Source organism: Coptis chinensis, chromosome 9 (genome assembly GCF_015680905.1).
Source record: "Coptis chinensis isolate HL-2020 chromosome 9, ASM1568090v1, whole genome shotgun sequence".
Classification (NCBI taxonomy): Eukaryota; Viridiplantae; Streptophyta; class Magnoliopsida; order Ranunculales; family Ranunculaceae; genus Coptis; species Coptis chinensis.
Genome location: NC_141464.1, coordinates 57,699,313 through 57,716,774, shown reverse-complemented (window position 1 = coordinate 57,716,774; position 17,462 = coordinate 57,699,313). Strand labels below are relative to the sequence as shown.

Below are 17,462 nucleotides of genomic sequence, written 5' to 3'. Positions count from 1 at the left end.
ACTCCTCCATCTTCCTCTCTCTGGGCTCACCCCCACGCTACAAAGTATACTTAGTTTTATCTATATTTCATTTCCGCGATAATTTGCTAATATTTTTTAAAATAATTTAATATAACGGCAGCCGTTCGTAGGGCGGGTTCGAAAACTAATACTATTATATACCGAAAACTAAAAGGTTTCAAATTTTGAGCCCTACCCAAGTGCAAAGTGGCAATTGCTACACCGACTTATTTAACCTCTATTTGAACCTAGTATTGAAGTCGTCCACGAAAACCATATAACATACCTTACCTGAAAAAAAAAACAAACAACAAAATCATGACAAGCCAAATATTCATTCAATCTCCGGACCTTAAAATCCCAACCCTACCCCTAACCATAACCCAAAATTCTCCTCCCTTGATCAATCTCCTCCCAATTCCCAAACATCTCCTCCCATCTCTCTACTTCACATTAAACGGTAAACCCTTATCCGACTTTTCACATCCAATCCCAAATTTCTCAACTCTAATTCTCCATATCAAAACACTCGGCGGCGGGGTGATGGTGGCTCAACATGTGCAGAGTCACGTGACTGTTATCTTAACATGTACGCTGTTAAAAAACCCGATAAAGTTGACCCAAACGAAGCTAGATTATCACGTTGGACTAATTGCGCTTTATCATTCGAGCCACTTAAGCCGCCGTGTGTGCTTGATAAACTTGGTAATTTATTTAATAAAGAAGTTTTAGTCCATGCATTATTGTCTAAAAAATTGCCTAAAGAGTTTGGTTACATTAAAGGGTTAAAAGACATGATTACCCTTAGTCTTGATGAGAGTGGTAGTGGTTTTTTTCAGTGTCCGGTATCTGGGTTAGAGTTTAATGGCAAGTATAAGTTTTATGTGTTGAGGACATGTGGGCATGTGTTGAGTGGGAAGGCATTGAAGGAAGTGAAGTCGAGTGGGTGTTTAGTTTGTCGGAAAGAGTTTACTGAAGAGGATAAGATTGTTATTAATGGGAATGTGGAAGAAGTCGCGGTGTTGAGAGAAAAGATGGAGGTGGAAAAGAGTAAGGTCAAGGAGAAGAAGGGTAAGAGGCATTGTGTTGATGGGGAAAGTTTAGTGGAGGTGAAAAAGGGAAGTGTGAAGAAGTTGAAGACGGGGGGTGGTCTTGTTGCTCCGGTTAATGCTACTAAGGAAGTTTATGCGTCTATTTTTACTTCGTCGAGGAAATCGGAGTTTAAGGAGACTTATAGTTGCAGGTCTCTTCCGCTTGGGAGGAACTAATCTATGGTATGGATTTTGATTATGTTATGTTATATGTGTAGCGAATGTTTATGAAGATACTGTGTTTTTATTATATTCTTTGTTGTTATGTTGGTTCTTTGATTACAATCTTTTGTGAAATGACACTTTGTGTTTTTGGAATGTTGGAATTGATACCCTGTTATTATTGTTATTATTATTTTTTGGAAATGTAGCTAGGTTATGGCAGACTGTATACCCTGACATGTATTCATAACCTTAGATAGACCCTCCCTGTACTATCATCTGTTTACAATAGAAGTTCATATCTCATTTAAAGGGGAATCAAAAGGCAACACTGGAGACACAATAAGTCAATTTTAGAGGACAAATGATGACTTCAAAAGATGCAATGTAGCCTGCAACTCTGTTACAGATTCCCTATTACTATGCGTAGAAGTCACTTGCTGAAAACATGTGCACAAATGATGTATCTCCTTTGCCAAGTTTAAGCAATACGATGGAGGTTCGACCTCATTCGTCCAATGAGTCAAGCACAACTATAGCTCCAGTGGATCGGTATACTCCCCGTTAGACAATGTTTGATACCTAGCAACTCTTGTACCAGTACTGAGTTTTTGTTAGTTCCACCTGTAAAACCTAAGAGGGTATCACTAATTCACCATCATCTTCACCGTATGCATCCCTTCTTTCAGCAACGAGCAGCACTTGGTAGTCTGTCTTTAGTTGGTGATAACACCAATTCTCTGTAGCGAAATTTTAGTATCTACTGATTGAGCTGCCTCTGTGAGCTCTGTTTTAGTATAGAGCTTAGTATCCATTATCAATTTCTGGGCAACCTGAGGATCTTATTGATGAAGGCCTTGAAACCGCTTCATTTCCCTCAGCTTATTTATTTTGTAGTGACTGTTGCACAGACAAGAATTTCCTATTTAGTCTTGACCACCCTTGTGATTCTAAAAAATACTCGACTCTCTATTAGCATTCCTAGTGTTAGTGTGAATGCCTATAGACTCTTGACTTAACTCCATACAACTCTTGAGAACTTGAGTAGGTACATCCATAGAACCAAGTGCTTGAATTCTCTCTACTGTTGTTTCACAAACAACATTTTGTGTAGTTCAGAGTTTTCTGTTGGATCAAACTGTCATGGGTTAGCATACTTCCAGAAAATAATATCCATGAAAAAAGTGCGTAGTGTAGGCATCTGGTGCAGATATGTGGAATATGCTGCAGGTGGTGTAGTTTGGGAATGGTAAGTGGTGTAATTTCATTGTTGAGGGTCCCCATGACAAAATTATTTAATCTCTTGAGAAGCTATCAAGAATTTTTTTCTTATCCAAAAAAAAAAAGAGAAAAGAAAAAAGAAAAGAAAAGAGATTGATCCTGAATGGGATCTAAAGAAAGTGGTTAAGATTTCCATCTGTTATGATGGACACTGGACACGTATGTGCAAGATATGACTGTCAGTTTAGGGGTTCGGCAACCTTGTTTCTCGCGAAGACCATGAACTCTCACACAAGAGTTCACAATTTCACAGAGAAAACCTTTTCCTAAACTGAAACTTTTTTAATCATCAACTCTGACTATTGTTAAAGGCCTAAAATGCTACAACTCAATTTATAAGCTAATACAACTTCCAAAATAGAAAACCCAGTGTAAAAGTAAAAACAATTCTAATGCAAATAGAAACATTTAAATCGAAATATCTTAATATTACCGTAAAATGTATAAATACCCTAAAATTAGAATTATCCTAAAACGCCTAAATGTACTAATTAAACTGAAATTCTAGAAATACGTAAAAATACAAATAATGACAGTATCTAATCTGGGGATGACCAAGGGTTGTAAACCATAGGACGCGTATAAGCTGACTCCAAGCTTGAATTGCAAATTGGTTGTACAAGAGAAATTTTGAACTGCACAAGAAGTTGTGCCATAGGCAAGTATCTAGACCATTAGCCGGTCTCTGGCTGATAAAGTTTTCTGCAAGCCTTCTAGTTTTAAGGACAATCTTCACACCTATGAACAACATCCATTTGGGATCTTCATAGTCGAAAAATGATTACCTCTAACTTGTCGCTCCTATTTCCTTCTTACCCATAGAGAATTCTCTCTAGATGCCATTTGGGAGACGAGCAACAGTAGATTGCTTTTTCTCATCTGTGTATTTTTATTATTTTAAGACTGCCTTCTCCTTTTGCAAAACATATAGTATCCCAGCTAACTTGGTGCACTTTCCTTGAAATCTCAGGGACAGTCCAAAGTAATATAGAACATAAGCTTGTAATTTTATATAACACCGTCTTGGGAAGTGTGATAGTTCTAGTTAGGGACCCAATGCAGATAGAAATTAGTGAGGACTGACTTTATAAACTCCACCCTATCAACATGTGAAAGGAATCTATCCTGCAATTTATAATCTTTCCAGTAATCATTTCAGTGAGAGGTTGGCACTCTAAAATTCCCAGTCTAGAAGAGACTAAAGTAACACTTAAGTATGAGATGTGGGGATTAACTAGCTGCACTTGAAGGTGGTCTGCCAGTGCTGTTACTTCATCTTCATAAAACACCACCAAGATAGTAGTCTTTGAGTTGTTGATAGTGAGATCTGTAGCAACTGCAAAAGACTCCAAAATGTTTTAACTAGGTGCACTTGAGAGATATGGTTACAATTAGTATTAATTATAAAGATTTTACTGAGTAAAAGTAGAAAAAAAATGTGGATTAACAGAGGATGGTGGGTTTAGGTTTCAGGATTCGGTTTCGGGGTTAGAGTTTAATGTGAAGCTTAAGTTTTATGCATTGAAGGGATGTGGGCATGTTTCGAGTGCAAAGGTGTTGAAGGGGAAGTTAAGTCGAGTGGGTGTCTTGTTTGTTGTAAAATTTTTTGTGAAGAGGATAAGATTGTTCTTAGTGGGAGTGGAAGAAGTTGCGGTTTTGAGAGAAAAAATGTAGGTATAAAAGGGTAAGTTGAGGGAGAAGAAGTGAAGAAGAATTGGGATTTTGAGGTTGATGGTGGGGTGGTCGAAGGTTAGAGGTTAAGTGGGAGTAAGCATGGTGTGGATGGAGAAGGTTTTGGTTTAGAGTGAGATGAATGGGATGCTGGGGGTGACAGGTGGTGAGATGAATGGGATGCTGGAGGCCTTTCTCCTCCTTGAGATAACAGATTGGTTTTCCAAAGTGCTCTGCATTTTATGTAATATTCCAAAGTGCTTAAGGGCAGTTTAGGGTGTTACACTTTTTTTTTCCTCTTTTAGCTAAAATAGAGGATAAGATACCAAATCGTTTCCTTTGTGGAGGGAAACTTTCTATTTTAAATGGGTTGACTGGCTCTTACAGCCGTTGACTGAGGTCTCCAGAGCCTCTCCTCCGGAGAGCATACATCTTTAGTAGACACCCATGGCAAATCATCCATCTTTTTGCCCTTGGGGATTCATGGAGGGACTAGACCTGCAAATAGTTCAATCGAGTGTTGTGGTTGAGGTAAATGCGACTTCAACTAGACAAGAAGTGGCAGCTACAACAAAAACGTATGCTACAACAGTTAAGGCAAGGTACGGCAGAGATATAGATGCTTCAATGCTACCAACCCCTGGAGATCAAGGTGGGTTTCCTTCAATTCAGTTATTTGATGAGGAACTAGAAAAGGGGAGGGCTTTCTGCAAATCAGCTCTAGTGGGATGGCTAGATTTGAATAGGATCAAAGTAGACCAAGTGAGAAATATAGTGGCCAAACTATGGTCCCCTAAAAGTTCATGGTCCATAACACCTCTTGGTAGGGGCTTCCTAATGTTCAGATTTGATGATATGAACGACTACCAAAAGGTTTGGAACCAAGGCTCATGAAGGTGGATGCTCAGATCCTCAGATTATCCAAATGAACTCTCAATTTCTCGACTGAAAGAGAGATTCAGTCACATGCGGCAGTGTGGGTGCGTTTTCCAGGCCTTAGTCTAGAATATTGGGAAGTAAAAAACTTGCTGGCTATGGGAAAAGCTGTGGGTTGTCCTATACATGTTGATGAGACAACTGCAAAGAGGGAACTCGGCTTCTACGCTAATGTGCTGGTGGATATAGATCTGTTGAAGTCAATTCCTGACAAAATCTGGATTGAGTCAAAGAAACATAATGTGGGATTTTGGCAAACAATTCGGTTGGGAAAGACACCTGAGTTTTGTTCACACTGTAAAGGTGTGGGTCATACAGTGGCAAACTGTAAACATATGCAAAAAGATTTAGCGAACTCAAGGGGTACGACGATGGTGGTGGATAGTTCTCCGCCAGCTGTGGGAGATGACACAAACCAAAATAAGAACCACCAGAAACGATGGAGGAAAAGAAACAGAGAAAACAGAGAAAAGGAAGGAGAAGGACAACAAAGCTCCCCAATTCTGGTGACAGAGGCAAGGGAGGAAGAAACAGGTGTCTCAGGTCTCAACAAGGAGACTCGTGATGATGTGAACCTAGTCAACAATATGGGTACTAATCAGGAAGTAGAGCAAGGTGAAATGCAACCAGTTGAGGCCACTCCTGGTGATGTACAAACTCACGAAGATAACAACCCAGTCGACAATATGGTTACAAACACGGAAGCAGAGCGAGTGAAATTCAATCAGTTGAGGACACCTGGTGAGGTACATGAGGTTCAAGATTCAGAGAATATGCTAGCGAGCATGCCCATAGGTGCAACAAATAAGGTGGTAGTGGCTGAACAGTGTACTTTGTATGAGGGTAGGCCACCATGGTTATATAAATGGGAGGCTCCCTATGAAGAATTTTTCAGATTTTGTTAGCTTCTCATTAGGGACATAGGACCTAATATAGGAGTACTTTAGGCTGTAAATGTGGAGCTTGCTGGAGCGAGCTCCCATACCATTCTTTTTCTTTTTAACATTTTAATAGAACTTCTACTTACCAAGCAAAAAAAAAAGGTAGTGTTTAAAAGTTCAAATCGGCTCTTTTTGCTCCAGAGAGTGCTACTGTGGAAGTTTATGCGTCTATCATTACCTTGTTGAGGAAATCAGAGTTTTAGGAGACTTATGGTTGTAGGTCTCTTCCTCTTGGGAGAAACTAGTCTATAGTATATATTTTGGTGATGTTATATTGTTTTGTTACTGTTATACTCGTCTATATGTAGCAAATGTTTATAAAGATATTATCTATTCATCATCCTCCTTGTTGTTATGTTTACTGTGATATTGTTTCTGTTTGTAGCAAATGTTTATGAAGATATTGTCAATTCATTATCGTAGTTTTTGACTTTTTGTTATGCTGGTTCTTGATTTTAATCATTTGTCAAATGACATGTTTTACTTTTGGAATGTCGGAATCCATGCCCCCCTTAAAAAGATGAAAATAAAAGTGATTAGTATTATTATTTATTAATTAATTTTATAATTTTTGGAAATTAAGCTGGGTTATGGCAGTGCCTGTTTCACAATCATAAATACAGTCTCCTTGCACAAGGACTTAATAGCTGTGCAGCTCTGTTAGATTTGCTTTAAGTATGCATAAACCTGACTTTATGAAGACATGTGCACAAATGTGCATCTTTTTTGACAAGTTCAAGCAATACCATGGAGGTTGAACCACATTTTTACAAAGAGTCAAATATATGTCCTTGTCATTCTAGAAAGACGCAACCACTCTCTATTTGCATTCCTAGTGTCAGTGTACTTTTAAGAGAGCATCTCTTCAGTCTAAAGTGTAAGAGAGCTTTTCATCCTCTGGCTGAGAGCCTGAGACATATCAAGGTACTAATGTCGCGGTGCAAATAGAGTCGATTAGAAATCCTATAAATGGGATTTTGATTAGCTGTTTGTAGAAACTCTGATGTGAGTTTTCTGATTAGTGTCTTATAATCATTAATTAGGATTATTTTAATGTGCATTGCAAGTGTTGTTAGTTTGTTACAATTTTGATATTGTACTAGTTTAAAGTAGTTAGTTTTGCATTTGCACCTTGCAGGCGAGTTTTTAATCTGTTGCATTAGTGATGTCCAGAAAGTCCAAGGAGTAGGCCGCCAACAGCAACACCAGTGCGCTCCTACACTTCTTGTTTTCCGCATCTTTCTGCACCAACTGTATGTTGATCCCGCCATCCCGGTGAGAATTAGAGCTTCTTTATGCCCACTTCTGCACTTATCAGTGTAGTCTCTACTTACCCTAAAATCATGTAAAGATGACCGCACATATTTGAAGCGTGTGGATCACTCATTGTGTAGGTCAACCAGAGTGAGTCGATGGTCCAAGACTATTTCCATGTTCAATTTTGGATATGGAAACTTGCTCATATCGGACCAAAAGAAAACATGTAATGATTATATGTGAAAACACCTGAACCATTGAAGTTATTTAGTATAACTGTGTTTCTGTGATGTGCACTTTTACTACTTCACCAGCAAATTTGTTTTAATAATATGTTTGTTTGTTTGTTTGTTTGTTTGTGATATGCTTTGTTGTAGTTTTTAATTGTCATTTTTAATACCTTCATCAGCTAATCTGGTATTTAGTAAATTGTTTTGTTGGTGTTCCATAAGTTGAATTTAATTATGGCATTCAAATATTGTTTTTGTGGCTCTTTCTTGTCTCGGGTCACTCATTGAAAACGTAGCTATTATGTTTCACCTGACGATGATGTCTAGGAGGGTAAGTCTTTCTAGAAAGAAGGGATGCAAGAGGTGGTTTCATCTCTTTAGCTTGGTTCTCAGGAAGACTGCTGAGGCTCTGTCCTGAACTGGTTGGCCCTTAGATATAAAGAGACTTGGGCTTTGTGACACTTGTGGATCTATATAGAAATCTATAGAGGAGCAGGATTGTGCCATCTGATCCTAGGCATTTGACAGAAATTGGTTTTACTGGTGAGGAAGAATTTGCAAATCGCAATGCAGTTGTCGTGGAGAACTTATTACTGTTGCACTTCACTAAATATTACTAGTTCTCCATTAGGCATCTGGAGCCATTGGATTTTCTCCATTTGCGAAGTCTTTTTAAATATTGACTAAATATTTCTATGAATATTGACTTCATCAATCATCATCATAGCAATAGCTGAAAAGATATCAGTGAATTCGGTAGTCTTGTTTTGAAGGGAAATGGAAGCTAGTTTATAACATTAGTGATTAGTCAGAGGTCAATGACGTATCCACCTAGACTAAGACTTCACCTTTTCTGGGTATTTAAGTTGTGAAAGGATGATTGTTAGGACATAGGTTGCGGTGCCCTTGAAACGATGATAGTGTACCCTAGTGCAATGCTTTTGGCCATACAGTAAATTGGTGTGGGAAAGATGAACAAGTGAACCAAGTCTGGCCGTCAAAGAACACCAAGACGATACTTGAGGAAGGAGGATGGACTAAAGTTGAAAGTTCTACTAACAAGGGGACAGGAATCTATTCTACTGGATCAGTTGAACCTAGTAAAGATGGGAAGGAAGAATAGTTATTGAGGGAGCTAAAGAAGGCATTTATGAAACGAAGGTGTAATGAAGAAGCAGAAACTGTTAGCAGCACAGGACGCATTAAAACGACAGATGGAAAAGGAACAAAGAGCACAAAGTCAAAATTAAGAAAAACCAGTAGCAGATGTGATGAGAAGATACAAGCTGATTGCATATCGTAGTTTTTCCAAAGTTTTCACATTTATAGCCACAGCATCCTATAGGTATCTTCTTAGAGAGAATGTGACAGACTAGCATGTCAGAAAGAAGACAGAAAGGAGAAGAAATGTGAGATGTCCTCCCCAATGATATACTACTTGATATATTCAAGGCTACCTGCTAAGTCTATCGGAAGGTTAAGGTGCATATCGAAAATATGGTGCACCTCATGCACCAATTAATTATCAACAAGAATCTCAATAAATCAAACCAAACAAGACCAAACTGAAATTCTTGATTAATGGCTATGGTCTATGCCATTAGACTATGTAACGTGCGATAAGAAGGCAACATAATTTAGTGATCAGGATCCCGCAGGAGGTGGTAATGCTGGATTATCCCTTTTAGAGTGCTAGTATTGTAGTTAGGTCAATAGGTTATTGTAATGGAATTTTATGCGTAATACCTTCAATGGATATTGTATGTTTATGGAATCCATGTACTGCAGAATGCAAGAAGTTACCGAGTTCCTTTATTACTGTACGTCAAAATTCTGATGAGAATTGGCAATTGGCATACTAAAGATGCTGCATTTGGTTTTGGTTATAATTCAACGGTTAACGATTATATAGTTGTAACAGTTGAGTACCTTGAAACCGACTTATCCCGTTATCCAGCAGCCGATGTCTATTCATTAGCCAAAGATTAATACAGAAAAATCCAAGAGATTATTTGCAAAACATCTTGGGGTAATCAAAGCTCATTAATGGTGCTCTTGATTGGTCAATGTCTCGCTGTAATGGATTCTCGTCTGATATTGAATCTTACTTGGTGGTTGCATTCTGACATTGGTAGTGAAAATTTTAGAGAGGTGGAACAACCTAACTGCGAAAATACATATGACACATCTGAGAGCGAAAGGGGAAAGGCTTAAAGAATATGTAATGATAGGTATGGCAGAATTTGCTGGTCAACCATGTATACTGAGCTTTTATTGCAGCCTTATTGTGGTCTGGGTTATGAAAATATACCGCATCAAGAAGTCTTGAAAAAATTGATTTGCACTGATTATCTCTTTACTCGCTTTTTAGCAGACATCAAACGTTTATCCTATACTATGAGTGACGATCTACTTACGTAGAACCCAAAATGGTTGGGTTCTACACTTCTACAAATAATGAATTACACATTTACACTACATTAATTTGCCTCGATCAAAGGCGAAAGGTGTATGACGCAAGAACCTACATGGAGAGCATTGTTTGACTAATAAGGTTTTAAGTTCTTTTATGGTTGCACCGTTGGAATATTTGTTTCAATCTGAATTTTATATAGACCTCCCTTTTAGTTTAGTGTTAGTGGTTTTGCTCATTGTTAACCAGGAAGTAGTATAAATTGATGGTATCTAAGTAATGACTAGTTCAAGCAACCATGGTGAACACCTTGAAACTCAATCTCTGCTACAGTTCATGTACGCATACGTTCAAGCAACCATCGCATAGGGACATAGCACATAGGGTCCTAGAAAGCAGTTTCTATGCTGGTTTGATCACCTCTGACCCTGATAACTGTTTTAACACCATTGTTTTCAACAAAGAAGATTCGTGTTTTTCCTTGTTGAGTTCATTACCTTCTCACTGTAGTGTTGATACCGAAATTTCGGTTTTATGTCTAACTTTGACAGCAGAGCCCCTCTTATTTTTCTATATAATCAGTGCAATGGACTTGTTTCCATTCGGATATTATATAAATCCATTTCTTCAGTGTTGGTGGTTATGATTTATTTTATATAAATTTCCATTTTTATTCCAGCTTTCAGTGCGTAGGAAGTGGTTTTTAGTTCTGATTGTGGCTCCCCCAGTTGTATTGTAAGATGTTACGTAAAGCAATTACTTGTGTGAGCAACCACTTTCTTCTTTGCTAGAAAGCCTAGAATGCTTTGGAACTCAAGGTCCCCTGTTAGTCTGTTACAACCACATTCTTATACATATCCTGTGACAAACATATAAGGTCATAGAAGGCAGTTTTTATACCGGATTCAACACCATCCAATTCTTATATGACCTAATAAGGTCATAAAGAAGGTTTATCTGTTTTCTAGGGGACTTCATTACCTTCCGACTCGAGAATGTTGATACTGAAAATCCACTTTCATGTCGACTTTGGCAGGAGACGCTCTGCCTCTATATTTATTATCCCTATAGCGTATGACACGCTCGGATCAAACAAGACGATGTTACTGATAGAACAATCGTTGATCACCTTAAACTCTTTGAATAACAGAACTATGAAAAGAATTCAAACAGGATGATGTTACCATTTACCATTTCTGGAAATGTATTTCCACAAGTCCGGCACAGATATTATAGGTTTATATTTACTCAGATTTATAGTGCTTATTAAGATTGAAAGTAAGCATTCCTCGGTTCATGTCCGTTGAATCTTCTTTCTTTTATAGACTCACAAGACAGTTTCTGGATTCTCAGCTATTGATAATTTTTTACCTATTTTAGGACGTCCTCTTTTGAACTCTCTATATCAGTATATCAGTACCCTAACTTAAATCTACGAGCTTTGTGGAATATATATGACAAACTTTATTTTCATTTCTAACCAAGATGTGGTCGCTCGTTGAATTTCTGCCTAACTAAGTGAGAACGAAGGAAGCATTTGTTACAAGGTCTTTACAGTTCTCCTTTAATGTTGCTCAGAGATCCTGACGAGTCTTCCTCTCTTAATGTTGCACAGAGATCCTGAAGAGTCTCTTAGAAGATCATTCTTGGTTTTGCTTTTTGTTTTGATTCTACTAGCCATTTTTAATTTAGATTTTTCGTTTTATTAACATAGTTTAGCTAGTGTTCGTCTGCCCGAACAAAATTTGGCAGGTCTTTCCATGACTTGAATTTCCTGAAACCTCAATATACTCAAAATTTGATTTTAGTATGAATGGACATCCAACAAGTCTTATTGATGCTAACCTGACTTTAGAATTTTTCCATAAGGAATTTCATTGTCATGACAAGGCCGGACGGATGTATTTGTATGTTCATTCATTTTCATGCACTAGAATAGTCTGATGTGAAGGAACCTTTCTATCAATCAAAATAACGTACATCATGACAAGCTGCTAATGACAGAGGTATCATTAAAAGCAGACAGCGATATCTTACATTTTTCGCATAATTTACATAGATGTGTATATCTCTTAATCAGGATTAAAATAAGAAAAATGTGTGTTGCAAACTTGCCAATAGTACTTTACTAATAAGGCAAACTTTTAGAACTAGAGCTCGTGACAAATGCCTTGACCATTGAAGATTCTCCACCAGTATTTGCTCTTCTCATAATCACTTCCAAATTCTTAAGTAAACTCTGCTTTACCATTTTCTTGATGATCTTCTTTCCTTTCTTCATCTCATTCTCATTAGAATGCGACGCAATAACGGTGCTTCCCGTTTGTGGCCCTGAATGTGCACCTATCCTTGTTTGTTTTTCATCTTTGAACCATTGCAATAGTTTCAGTGCCCTCTTTTGGGCCAAGGGACTTCCCAACAGAGCCACCTCAAGTAGAACTTGAACTATTCCTGATTTCGCCATTTTTGCTCTTTGCACCGAACTTTGATGTGCCAAAATCATCAAAATATAAGCAGCAAGTTCTTGACATTTGGGTTTTGTTTCCCATGTCATTATCTCTATCAGACTATCTGGTACCATAGGGTCATTTTCCATAGCCTTTTTTCCCATGATGGACACCACTAAGTTCCCTAAAATAGCCAAAGCTTTCTCTGAAACTTCCTGGTCTGATGATAATGTCAATAAAGTATGCACTACTCCATCAGAAACCAAAAAACCTACATTGCCCAACATAGAAGATAAATTGTACAGTGCACCTAAACAATCTAACTTGGTTCCCATACTAGAATCTGAGTCAAGTATGCCAATTAAAAAGGGTAGAATATTTGATGATGGAATGGGGACTTGGGTATTGACAAGATAGGAAATGGATAGTAGTAGCTGTGCATAGTCACTACTGCTCGACTTATTCAGAGTGTTGATGTTTGCTGGCAATTTGGAAAGTAACTCAGCCTCCATCATGAGTACCTTATTTCTGCAAGAAAACAATGTCAAACAAAGACTGTGAATTAAAAATGTTTTAGCTACTGAAAACAAAAACGAATAGACAATCATATGTCACATTAGAATTACAGAAGTCCAAGTGTGAATCATAACAAAACAAAATTCTTTAATGGAGAGAAGTCAATGAGTTGATCAAGATCTAAAGATTGTTTAAAGAGTAAAGGTCAACAGTTCTTGTGAGTTGTGACCCAAACATGAAATAACTACAAATATATATCATATGGAATCTGACCCACTACACTAAAAATCCAAATCTGATGTTCTATTCTGATTTAAAGACAACATGTCTCAATTATTTTGAAACATCTATCAACTATCTATCAACTTCTGCCAACCATAGCATGCTAACTGTGAGGATCAATTATTTTGTCTCAAATCTAGTCTATTGGAGGGCGAAAACAGTTCAGAGATTTCAATACATACCAATACTGCTATCATGCACTTTTGCAGACAAACGGAATATCTCACGGGCCTTCTAGTCTCTATATTATAAACTATACATATAATAGATACTTCGATAATTGCAAGTTGACTACAAGTGTAAAAATTGTAAAAACTAACCTTAAGCACAGGGCGTACATTTACGGTTTTATCAGATTATTGCTCTTTGATATTGTTTGTCAAGTTTATTCCACATTAAAAAAAAAAAAAGAATTTAACCAGAAATGTTTTTTTTTTCGATGCAACCAGAAATGTTCAAGACTTCAGTATCAGATTAACAGTTTACTAGTATTTTTGAAAAATTGTAGTGATAATAATATACAGTAATAAAGATAGGGTCAGTTGTTAAGATGGATACGTAAGTGAGCCAGACAGGAAAAGCTTGTATGCACGTACGCATAGATTTGTTTTCAAGATACTAAAGTACGGAATGGAACATGACATTTGTATTAAACTATGGATTCATGTACCTTGGATTGTCACCTCTAATTGACATATGTACATACTGCATAACAGGTGCAGCAGTTAAAAATATGGTAAAAAATTGAGAATATAATATGGATTTGTCACTCATATATTCTTACAGAAAATTGGTCCAAATAAAGGAAAAAAATAATGTAGTTATTTTTTCACCAAAGAGAAATGGGGTTATAATGTGTTACTAATGAATATGCATTTCAGTAAAAAGAAAATACAACATGTATCACTGCGTTCTGACTTCGGAGGCCATTATATGTGCTAATAAGGTTCTAAAAATTCCATTTAAGTTTGCATAATATATGCTTAATAAAAGTAAAATACTCAATCTATCAATCAACCAAAAAATAATCCTTCATCAGTAAAGAAGGCACACGAGACAAACAGATAAACATAATATGCAGAAGAGAAGCTTCACTAGTCATACTTACGTATAAGTTCCACTAGCAAGTTCAATCAATGCTTGAACAGCTAATCTTCTTCCTTCTAATATATCTGAATCAAGCATAGACACAAGTGCAGGAATAACACCAAGATTAGCAAGTAATTTCCTTGTCTTCAAATCTTTTGCAGCCAATCTCTTAACTTCCTTAGCTGCAGATTCTTTCTCTTCCCAGCTTCCAAAGTGAAGTTGCTTAACAGATCTTTGCAACGTAACAAAACCTTCATAACTTTCACTCTCCATGACCATTTCTTCTTTCTTGATTGCTTGTCCTTTTGAACTGTTCTGAACTTTTGATGGTTGTTCACACTTAGTATGATTGTTTGTATGGAGATACTGTTGGGTTTTTGTTAAGAAGTGAGTTAGAGAGGGAATATAAAAGAATGATGAAAATATAAGAGACAAGAGAGAAGAGTTAGTCTGTAGGAAAAACAGAGAGAACAGAGAGCATATGAAGAAACAGAAACTTTGTTTTTGAATTGGAGAGAGAGATGGGGGTAAGCTATTTTGTGTTTTCAACTATTTGTTTATATAAGGATAAAAAACAAGAATGAATAAAATAATTTTGATTGTTTTGTGTTTTATACAGGAAAAAGACAACTATATTAAATACTAAAATGAGATGGTGTTGAATGGCTTCCATATAAAGGTAGTGAACTTTTTGTTAGAAAAAATGAACAAGTTCAAGGTTTCAACAGAAAATGATGTGAAGCTAAGAACATTCTATTAGCAAAGCGAGAACAGATTTAAGGGAAATAGTAAATGCTTTTACGGTGACTTCAACTAAGAGTTGCAATTGTGGTTTTAAGGGTGGACATAAAAGGAATCAGGTGGGTGGAGGTGGGTGTGACCCAACCACACAAGATTTGAAAAAAAATCCATTATTACAATAGTAATTAGCTAAAAGGCCCAGCTAAAAAACGTCCAAACTATACAGATTCGCAAAAGTTCTAGTACTGCAATTATAGATTATGTATACTCTTGCCCCTAGACTGAAAATCCTGGTTCGGTCCCTGGCTGATTAGGATTCAAATTAGGTTCCCTAAGGCCTAAACAACTAATGTTTTCTATTGCAATTCGTCTTATCATATTGTATAGTTAATCAAATAGTTGATTGATGGAAATGAAAATGAAAATGGTTGAGAAATATATTATTATATAATATTCTATCGATGTCCAAAATATTACATTGTCAGTATCTATCATTTTTCGGTTCACTTGTTGCCATTATTTATGTCTATTTCTTATTTGAGATCTAAAGAATTTCTAGGGATTCATAGACGTTTTCAAAGGAGGCATTTTGTCAACTCTAAATAGGATCATAATATTGCTGCTTGATATATTCATATATCAATACAAACTTAGCTACCTAGCTAGGGACTTCAAGGTGATGGCGCGCGGAATCAAACTTTGACCCAATGACCCACTTCTTTCGTATCTTATTCGGAACACAAAGTACTGGAGTCTCTTTCTGGTCGCATTCAACTTGGTTCGTATAGAGGATCGAAACAGGCCGGGTCTTGGATCAGAGTCCCTCGACTCCTTTCATGCTTGCTTCATCTTCGATCATAAGTGCTGCCATGAGTCATCTTGCCCCACAGTTCTGAGATTGAGAGCATTATTGCACGATATAAACCCTTTTTCACACAAAATTTTTTATTTGCATGTGTAGGTGTAAGTAAGAGTGTGAAACATATGGCCTTGCTATGAACCAAATAAAAAAGGCAAACTTGGTAGGGTGGAAAGCTATGTCATTGCATAGTTGTACCACGGCGTCGGTTCCACGGATTGAAGGTGGCTTTTTACTTTAGTTCTGTTTGATATTTACTGTTGTAAGAATTCTTGTCAATCTTCCACTCACTTGGGCACTTGGCAAACCTGCAAGTTTGAAATCATTGATCGTTTATTAATCATATGCATGTGTCACTTTCGCAACATAGGGGAAATGTGGGGGTACCCCAAGTTGCCAAGTCCCCAAACATGATCAGCAAACCCCAAAAAGAAAAATGCGTACGAGATATCGCAATATTCCTCAAACTTTCATGTATATATCCACAAAATTATGACTATAGTAGGCCAAGTGGGCTTCCCATATATGATATATGGTTAACGTCATCTCATTTGCTCTCATTTCGTCTTCGACACATTCGATCTTTGTAGTGCAACTGATGTGTATCGCACTATCGCAGTGTCCATCTCGCATCTCCTGCCCTGACAACTTTACATCAATGAAACCTGCATCACTTTTCGTGCTTGCAGTCCACTTGGCAAGCCGTCATACACTCATACTTAATTTCATTTTTTCCTTTGACCTCAAGAGTCAAGATTGTAAGTAAGGAGAAGCCTGCTTGGAAATATTTTAGCTATGGCCGTATTTTTTTGGTGTAGATAAATGGGTAATTGCTTGAATCGGGTATGATAAATCCACATTGTTCTCCAACCGGCTATGTTTTCTAATTTTGATTTTTTCAACGGATTTTTGACCCATTTTTGCCCTTTCTTATAACACTCTCTTTCCTCTACCACACTCTTTCTCCTCTGTAACACACTCTCTCCTCTTGTATTTCTGATGTTGACATACACAATGATAATTATTCGTTAGATTCTCTTAGCGATACGTACTAGCGATTAATGACTGTTGGATTTCAACACAGTAAAAATGAAAACAGACTTTAGCTATTGTGGGATCAGGAACCAACAACTTATGGATCTACTATCAGCAACTTTTACATTGTTTTTGTAATTCAAAGGCGAGACAATATTTACCTCGTTTTTTATGCCAACCTCAAAAAGTTTTTACAAAGTTCCAAAGCTACACTTTTTTCTCTGGGTTCTTCTTTTTTGATCCTCTACTCTATCTTCTCCTTTTCGATTTTTCTAAGGATTGTGATGGATGAAAAGAACTCAAACCTCGATAATAGTCAATTTTGATGTTTGTTTAGCTGTCTTTAGTGTTGGTTTGTTTCTATATAGGTTTATATTTCAGTTTGCTTCTTTGTAGTTTTATGTAGAAGTGTGAGTGTTTTTTTTATAAGGTCTCCATGGTGGTTTACCATTTCCAAGTAGATTTTGTTGTCATAGTTATGATATTTATACAAGGGTTATACAATGTCATA

The 17,462-nt window shown here is 37.0% G+C and overlaps 2 protein-coding genes across 2 annotated transcripts; one reads left to right on the top strand and one right to left on the bottom strand.

Moving 5' to 3' along the window:
• Positions 1–464: 464 nt before the first annotated feature.
• LOC147476926 (RTF2 RING-finger protein) lies at positions 465–7,696 on the top strand (the record flags this gene model as incomplete). The annotated part of the gene is made up of 2 exons (XM_086585867.1): positions 465–1,274; positions 7,221–7,696. A coding segment is annotated over one exon (804 nt), but the record flags the coding sequence as incomplete, so codon positions are not given.
• Positions 7,697–11,971: 4,275 nt separating this feature from the next.
• Positions 11,972–14,803, bottom strand: LOC147476925 (ARM repeat superfamily protein). Its single transcript, XM_086584571.1, has 2 exons — positions 14,336–14,803; positions 11,972–12,957 (listed from the first exon to the last, which is right to left on the bottom strand). The coding sequence occupies exons 1-2, from the start codon at positions 14,593–14,595 to the stop codon at positions 12,111–12,113; spliced, it is 1,107 nt and encodes a 368-aa protein (XP_086440697.1). The 5' UTR covers positions 14,596–14,803; the 3' UTR covers positions 11,972–12,110.
• Positions 14,804–17,462: the final 2,659 nt, after the last annotated feature.